Genomic DNA, 8278 nt, shown 5'->3' on the forward strand with positions numbered 1-8278 from the left:
CTGAGAAATGTCTTGAGAATTTTCTCTGGGTCCATGGGTGGCCCATTCATTTCACATGTCTTCTTTCTCCAAAGACAGGTCTTCCTATCATTTATTTATTTTTTGTGAGGGTGAAGGAGTGATCGAGGGCAGGAGAGGGAGGGCTCTTTTTTTTAAATTTTGAGAGGACGTCTCATTCTGTTGCCCAGGCCGGAGTGCAGTGGTATGGCGATCTCCACTCACTGCAACCTCCGCTCCTGGGTTCAAGTGATTCTCCTGCCTCAGCCTCCTGCGTAGCTGGGATTACAGGCACCCGCTACCGTGCCCAGCTAATGTTTTGTATTTTTAGTAGAAACAGGGTTTCACCATGTTGGCCAGGCTGGTCTGGTACTCCTGACCTCAGGTGATCAACCCGCCTCCAGCTCCCAAAGTGCTGGGATTACAGGCACTAGCCACCCCACCTGGCCCATACGACTCTTTCTTGAAGTCTCTGTCCCTGGCCCCTACTCAGTGACTAAATCTTACCCTTCTATGGCTAGCTTTTATGCCCTGGCCATCCGTAACTTCTCCAGCCTTGAAGCCTGCCCCTCAGGGAGCTTGGTCCAGTGGGAGTCAGACTCTCACGGGTCATAAATGCGGCTAAAACAAAGTGCCCCACGAACTTAAGACAGGTAGTATGAACTGACGGGCATACTGACGCTTCCCAAATAGTCTGACGGTGGGCCTTGTTGCGAAGCTGTCTCACAATCAGAATATGGAAGGAAAGGCTGGGCGCGGTGGCTCACCCCTGTAGTGCCGGAGGGGTGCAGTCACCTGAGGTCGGGAGTTCAAGACCACTGTGACCAACACGGAGAAAACCCGTCTCTATGAAAAATACAAAATTAGCGGGGCATGGTGGCGCATGCCTGTAATCCCAGCCACTGAGGAGGCTGAGGCAAGAGAATAGCCTGAACCCGGGAGGAAGAGGTTTGTGGTGAGCCTAGATCGTGGCACTGCACTACAGCCGGGGCAACGGAGTGAGATTCTTGTCTCTAAAAAAAATAAATAAATAAATACAAAGGAAGGAAGGCAAATTATTCCGAAATCAGACTATGAGGAGGCTGGAAAGAAAGCAATCAGGATGGTAGAGCCTTTGTGGGTGCAATGAAGGGGACCCGATTCATCAGGGGCTTTGAATTCAGTTTAATTCTGCTAGCGATCTAATAAAGGTTGGCACGATTTGACTTGATTTTTGTTTATAGAAGTTGAGTCTTTTCGTCTTTCATTGTCGCTAAATCACAAACTCCACAAAGAATTCCACCCGGGGACTTCCCCACTGGCACAAATATGGCGTCCTCCCTCTAAGGAGCCCGAGACACTTCCGCCCCTCTCGGAAGTGACTTCCGTCCAGCTCGGCGTGGCGGCAGTAATTGCCGTCAATCGCCGGTCAAGCCTTGGAATAAGAAGGGTCCACGGGTCACTCGAGCAGGACTTGGATCGGATGCTGAATAAAACTCACCGTGAAGCAAGTCCCACTGAACGAAAAGTTGGTCGTAGCATTTCTCAGGTAAAAGAATCGGCACGAGCAGCCGTTTAAGCGCTCCGTCTGCCTCAGCCGCCATATTGCAAAGCTGGCTTCCGCCAGTCTCTCCAGACCGCCATTGACTTTCGTTGCGCGTGCGCGCCGCGGACACTCCGCCTCGTTCTTTTCCCGCGGCGAAGCTGGCCAGCCGGTTGCTCCCTACTTTTTCTGACGCTACCCATCACCGCTCTAGTGGCGTAAAATAAGTCTCAGTCAGGGACCACGTTTTGGACGCGCCCCCCGGTGGAATTCTAAAGCTTGCGGAAGCTGCACGCCTGCGCAGTTAAACCTCCCACGTCTTTGTTGTCGCTTCCAGTTTGGAAGCCAGATTTACACCCCTGCCTTTCTCCGCTCCTCCTGCTAGGCGCCATTTTGTCTTGTCCTAGTACACTTTGTATTGTTCGAGGCTGAGAGTGAAGGAGCTCGAGTCTCCGAGGCGGCGTTGAGTGGGGGCGCTACTAACTCCCGTTTTCTCGGCATCTCTAGAGGGAAGTGCGCCGGCGGGAGCAGAAGCGTCTGCACCTGGCAGGCCTCCTCAGGCGCCGGGTTGCACGTAGGACCCCGTGCGTGTCTCGCCTCGGATTCGCCCAGGCCTCGGTGCGTGGGTGAGCCGGCAACTGCCGGGCCTGCAACAGTGAAGCGGAGGAGGAGGTGGGGGAGGCGAGCCCACGCCGGGGAAGCGCAGCCCCTGAATCACCCCTTGGGTCGCACAGCTGGCCGTCTCTGGGAAGCCGAGGCCTGGTGTGGCAGCCCTTCAGTTCTCCCCTTCCCCGCAGGGCGCTCCACGTGCTGGGCAGAGACTTCCGCGAGGCCGAATGGGCCCTACAGTTCTGCTTGGGAAAGGGCACCTTGGACTGCCTGGTGGGAGCATTGTGCTTCGTTACGCAGCGCTGGGACGCCAACCCAGGGCGCCCACCTGTGCGTCATCCCGCCGTGGAGCAGCCCTTTGGTGGCCCCTGCTCCACAGAATGCAAGGTCACACGGGATGTCTGCAAGCAGAGGTGGGACTGCTGGGGCCTTGCCAGGTGAAGGCTGCCCTTGTGGGGCAGTCTCTGGGTCTTGGAGGCTGGTAGCCCTCCTGGGACTTCTGCGGCTGGGGGGTGCTGCTTATCCTGGCTCCCAGCGATTGTGCCACAGCCTACTATAACGGGTGGGACTGGCACTTACTGGTGGTGTAGGCTGTGGCATCTGGGAGCCCCTTTCTAGAATCTGGACCTTGGCTGTCCCTCGTCTCAAGTACTGGGGTCGAGAAGTTAGACTTGGCGAGTGGCCCTGTGTAGGGGGCATGCTGTTTCCAGGAGCCCCCAGTGGAGGTCAGGGTACCCACTGCTTCTCCTTGATTCAACCCCTTGCAGGTGGGCTAGGAGCATCCCAGGTGGAGCGAGGGTTTAATCGGGCTTTTCTGCAGGCCCTGACCCCAGTTGACGGGATAGGATATTATTGCTCAGGAGCCACTGGTGCTGCCTTTGGAAATGAAATTACACAGCCTCCCCCACATCGTTTTGGCTGTCTGCTGCATTTGAAAACCGTACGGGTCAGGAAAAGGCTGGGAGGATGGGTGGCTCTACCAGCTTGCCAGGGATGGGGAACGGGAGCAGCCAGTGGCCCCAGGAGGAGGAAGGAAGGGAGGCACGGCAGACCCAACACCAGCTGTGCAGGCTTTGGGGGGTGAACCCATGAGATTTGCATCCCTCAGCAACTAGTTCCGATTCCCTGAGACCCAACCATGGAAGGCACAGAAAGGCATGTGACAAGAAACTCATGGCTTTTAATCCTGGCAGGACAAGGAAAACCCAAGTCAAAGATTTGCATAAGTTTTGCTGGTCTCCTGCTGCGGGGGCAGTTTGTCACGTTTACTAAAATTCACTCCCTCCTTCCTCCCGACTCAATTATCTCTATTTTTGGTTCTTTTTTTTTTCCTCCTCTTGAGACGGAGTCTCACTCTGTCGCCAGGCTGGCTGGAGTGCAGTGGCACGATCTTGGCTCACTGTAACCTCTGCCTCCTGGTTTCAAGCGATTCACCTGCCTCAGCCTCCACTGTAGCTGGGACTACAAGCGCGCACCACCATGCCTGGCTAGCTTTTTTGTATTTTAGTAGAGACGGGGTTTCACCATGTTGGCCAGGATGGTCTCAAACTTCTCAAGTGAATTACATGCCTCAGCTTCCAAAAGTGCTGGGATTATAGGCGTGAGCTATTGTACCCAACTCTATTTTTGTTCTTCAAGAAAGACAGGGAAGTAAAATAACTTTGTCTTTGAGCCAGTTGCATGTCAAGGAAATGAGGGTACCCCACCACACCTCATCCCAGTCCCCCTAGTACCCTGGGGTTTGGAGCAAATGCTCAGAGGGGCTGGTAGGCAGATGGGCGTCTCCGGGCGATGCAGAAGGCAATAAGCACCAGGGTGAGGAGGCCAAGAAGGATCAGGCCAATGATGAGAGGCAGCAAGATGGGCCGGTCACTGGGGCAGGAGAAACCTGGCGGAAGGATAGGGCAGGTAGCCACTGCAGTGACGTGGTGGTTGACATCAAGGTGGGAGGAGGGCATGGGGGGATGCTGGGGAGTAAGAGATTGGTGAGGAGCTCACCGCGGTGACTCAGAGCAGTGATAATGGGGAAACTGGCAGAGTATTGCAGAGGATGGGAGGACAGCTGCCCCATAGACATGGCAAGCCAGGGACAGCAAGGGGATTGGGGAGGGGGGTTTAAGAAGAGACACGAGTGGCTTATGGGCCTGTGGGAGGATTCTAGGAGGAAAGGAGTAGGTCGTGGGTCTTACTTGGCCCAAAGACCCCTGTATGGGGCAGCTGAGCAGCCTGGACCCTCAGGGAGAGCAGGTCGAGGTGAACAGCTGGTGAAAGAACGATGCTCGAGTTTCTGCAACTGAAGCTCTGGCCCAGAGGTGCTTGGAGATCTCGAAGGGATGCATTCTGAGCCGAGAACGTCCACTCTGCAGGAGTGAGGAGAGGGGTCAGATCCTATCCACCTCCTGGACCCCAGCTTAGTCCTTTCAGGAACCCTGGCGTCTAGTGGTAGCAATGGGAAAGGGAAGGAGGTTAGCCGGGCGCGGTGGCTCAAGCCTGTAATCCCAGCACTTTGGGAGGCCGAGGCGGGTGGATCACGAGGTCAAGAGATCGAGACCAGCCTGGTCAACATGGTGAAACCCCGTATCTACTAAAAATATAAAAAAATCAGCTGGGCATGGTGGTGCGTGCCTGTAATCCCAGCTACTCAGGCGGCTGAGGCAGGAGAATTGCCTGAACCCAGGAGGCGGAGGTTGCGGTGAGCCGAGATCGCGCCATTGCACTCCAGCCTGGGTAACAAGAGTGAAACTCCGTCTCAAAAAAAAAAAAAAAAAAAAAAAAAAAGGGAAGGAGGTTACTCACCTGCTGCCTGGGGGAAGGTCACATTGTACTCCATTGCCATATAGCTCAGGTAGACAGCCCTCTGCTGGAGGTCCTGTGGGGTGAACAGGACAGCAGGGCAGCAGGGCCAAGTGGCATCCATCTCCACAGAGGAAGGAGTAGGGCGTGGGATTGGGAGGTGTGGGGTGCTGGGAGACAGTGAGGGATGAGACTGAGGTCATGGGCTATACCTGCATGAATCCAAAGCTGAGCTGTCCATAGGGGAATGAGAGAAGCAGGTGGGGATGGGCATCCTCACAGCTCCCCTCAGCTTTGGTTTTATTGGGGTTCAGTACAGAGATGCCCCAGGCCTGTGGAAGTTAAAGATCAGAAGGTCATAAGACTGCATGCAATGACACCCAAGTTTCCCTGTCCCATTCCCCTTCCTTCTTCCCTCTGAGCCCATAGCCAGTCTTGCCTCCCTCACCTCTCATCCCCCAGTTTTTGCTTTACCTGTCCTCCACCCTGGGTTGTGTACATGACTCGAATCTGAATCTGGGCTTGGAGGTGGACACAGGGCTGTGAGCCATTAGTCCACATGTAGTCTCCAATGGTCTCCCTGGACGCTGGGCTAGGACTCGGAGAGGGCGGAGGTGGTCCTGGATGGGCAGAACTGGTGAATCCTGGGCTGGTGGTAGTGCTGTTGCTCGGATGAACCGTGGCATTTCCATGACTGGTGGTGGCAGGACTGTGAGTGGCAGTGCTGTTGCTTGTTGGATGAACTGTGACGTTTCCGTGGCTGGTGGTGGTGGGGTTGTGAGTAGCAGTTATGGGTCCATGGCTGGTGGTGCCTATGGTGGTTGTCCTGTGAGTGGTAGTTTTGTGGCTCTTGGTAGTCCTGTGGCTCGTTGTTCCAGTGCTTTCTGTAGCCGTTGGTGTCACCGTGAAGGACGGCAGCAGAGTGGCCGATTTTTTGTGAGGACAGTCATTCCCTGTCCCCTGGGCTTTTGGCAGAGGAGACGGTTAGCAACCCAGGGGCCAACTCCCTCCCAGGGGCCCCCTCCCCTCAGCTGCCTTCCTCCTTACCTGCCAGTAGCCCCAGCAAGGCCCCCAACAAAAGCACAGCCAGCCTCATGGCTGAACTGCCTCACCCAGAGTACAGCTCGGCTGTCAGTACCAGTTGCTCAACCCTACTGGCTCAGCCCTCTCTTGGAAAGGAGGAAATGAGAAGTCTCACTTCCCGTACTGGAGATGATCCCACCCACAGCCTGACTCAGGGACCTCAGCTCCAGCCACCCATCTCTTAGTCATTAGTTTTGAAAATTGTTAGGGGACTGCCGGCCCCTACTTAAGTGGGAGCAATCAGGGTGAAGTCAACAGTGTCATGTGGGTACAAAACCCTGAGGCTGTTGACTTACAGGGACCCATTGCTCTAACTCAGCAAAACTTGCTTGGCGGTTGTGGCAGATGTCTAAGGGAACAGCCCCTCCCTCAGTGGGGAAGTGTTTCCACTCCCCTTTCTCCTTGACCTTGTGGCTGGCCCATCTACTACTTCCTTTTGACTGAGGCACATGAGGGGCTTGTGATGTCCACGCCCAGCCCTTTACAGAGGGGTGGCACTCCTGTCATCACCATTCTCAGTGCTAAGAACAATGCTCTTCAGCATTTGGCAACTCTCAGATGGTGATAAGAAAGCAACACAGCCAAAGGTAACTATCTGCTGGCAAAGCGGGGAGCGGAGATGCACCCAATAGCAGGTGGAAGGGGGTAGGGGAGGTAAGAAATGAGAAGCCCAAACAGGCAGTTTCCAAGTCATTTTATTCAGAATTTTGTGTTTGTTTCCTGAATCAATAAATACTATACAAAACAATGTAAAAATGGCTACCATTTTCTCTCCCCTGCTTCCCCCCACCTGGGGACAATCCCCTGGGCAATCTTGCTGAGGGGTTTTCAGGGTTCTCCCTCCAGATTTGGTCCAGCAAATGAGGCTGAGAGACATAGTCCCTTGAATCACTTTCAAAGGAGCTCAGCTGAGGTGAGGAGAGCCTCTGGGATCTGGAGGTCACTAGGTTAGGGAAATGGATTAGTGTTTTTTTGGGAGAAGAGCCGGCGCCTGGGGCAAGAGCCTACCCCAAAGAAAAGGGTGTCTAAAATGTTCACGGTTCCTTCTTTTGCCTCAAAAAGTGACATTTATTCAAAGAAAAAAAAATGACAAGATGTCCATCCCTTGGCTCCCTTCCCTCCCCCCTCCTGCTACTCCTCAGCCCCCCAAGACTGAACTCAGGCTGGGGCTAGGTGGCAGGACAGCCCCTCAGATGAGGTCAGCAACATTGAGGGGCATTTCCTCAATGGAGGTGTTGTAGAAGGTCTCTATGTCTCAAAGAGTCCATTTGTCTTCTTCTGTCACCATGTTAATAGCCACACCCTTACGGCCAAACCGTCCACCTCGACCAATTCTGTGGATATAGTTTTCCCTGTTGGTGGGAAGGTCATAGTTGATGACTAAAGAAACCTGCTGCACATTGATGCCTCTGGCCAGCAGGTCTGTGGTAATCAAAACTCTGCTAGAGCCAGATCGAAACTCCCTCATGATCACATCTCGTTCCTTTTGGTCCATATCTCCATGCATGGCAGAGACAGTGAAATCTCGAGCATGCATCTTCTCAGTGAGCCAGTCCACCTTCCTTCGGGTGTTGATGAAGATGACTGCCTGGGTGATGGTCAGAGTTTCATATAAGTCACACAGTGTGTCCAGCTTCCATTCCTGGAGGTGGGGGGACAAAATCAGTCAGGGGCTATACCCAACAACTCACTACCAGGCCCGCCTCCTGCACTGGGCCCCACCTCTCGTTCCACATTGATGTAGAATTGGCGGATACCCTCCAAGGTCAGCTCTTCCTTCTTGACAAGAATCCGAATGGGGTCCCTCATGAACTTCTTGGTCACCTCAAGCACATCTGAAGGCATTGTAGCTGACAGCAAAACTACCTAATGGAGAAAAAGGCCAGCCTTAGAGCTGTAGATCCTTTCTGACGCCTGCTCCCTTCCCTAGTCACACCTAAAACTGAAATGAGTGCAAAAAAAGCCTCAAGGCAAGAATCCAAAATTTGGTTCTTCTAGAAAAGAATCATTGCTGGGTGAGGTGGCTCATGCCTGTAATCCTAGCACTTTAGGAGGCCAAGGTGGACAAACACCTGAGCGGTCAGGAATCCGAGATCAGCCTGACCAACATGGTGAAACCCTCTCTACTAAAAATACAAAAACTCAGCTGGGCATGGTAGTGCATGCCTGGAATCCCAGCTACTTGAGAGGCTGAGAGGCAGGAGAATTGCTTGAACCAGGGAGGCAGTGCAAGCACTACACTCCAGCCTGACCAACAAGAGCCAAACTCTTTTT

At 53.9% G+C, this 8278-nt stretch overlaps 3 protein-coding genes across 3 annotated transcripts in view; all 3 read right to left on the minus strand.

The window, feature by feature from the left end:
• Positions 1-2694, minus strand: part of MPDU1 (mannose-P-dolichol utilization defect 1) — a 6737-nt gene extending 4043 nt beyond the window's left edge. Inside the window, exon 1 of the mRNA XM_017531613.2 lies at positions 1403-2694. Coding sequence (XP_017387102.2) covers positions 1403-1580 — 178 coding nt within the window. The 5' untranslated portion in view covers positions 1581-2694. The remainder of the gene's footprint in view (positions 1-1402) is intronic.
• A 594-nt stretch (positions 2695-3288) lies between these two features.
• Positions 3289-6221, minus strand: CD68 (CD68 molecule). Its single transcript, XM_017531603.1, has 6 exons — positions 5969-6221; positions 5396-5886; positions 5134-5253; positions 4925-4997; positions 4318-4488; positions 3289-4016 (listed from the first exon to the last, which is right to left on the minus strand). Exons 1-6 carry the CDS (start codon positions 6015-6017, stop codon positions 3883-3885), a joined length of 1038 nt encoding a protein of 345 aa, XP_017387092.1. The 5' UTR covers positions 6018-6221; the 3' UTR covers positions 3289-3882.
• A 460-nt stretch (positions 6222-6681) lies between these two features.
• Positions 6682-8278, minus strand: part of EIF4A1 (eukaryotic translation initiation factor 4A1) — a 6750-nt gene continuing 5153 nt past the window's right edge. Inside the window, exons 7-8 of the mRNA XM_017531602.2 lie at positions 7727-7870; positions 6682-7646 (exon numbers count right to left, since the gene is read on the minus strand). Coding sequence (XP_017387091.1) covers positions 7260-7646; positions 7727-7870 — 531 coding nt within the window. The 3' untranslated portion in view covers positions 6682-7259. The remainder of the gene's footprint in view (positions 7647-7726; positions 7871-8278) is intronic.

This window comes from Cebus imitator, unplaced genomic scaffold (assembly GCF_001604975.1).
Source record: "Cebus imitator isolate Cc_AM_T3 unplaced genomic scaffold, Cebus_imitator-1.0 Scaffold72, whole genome shotgun sequence".
NCBI lineage: Eukaryota > Metazoa > Chordata > Mammalia > Primates > Cebidae > Cebus > Cebus imitator.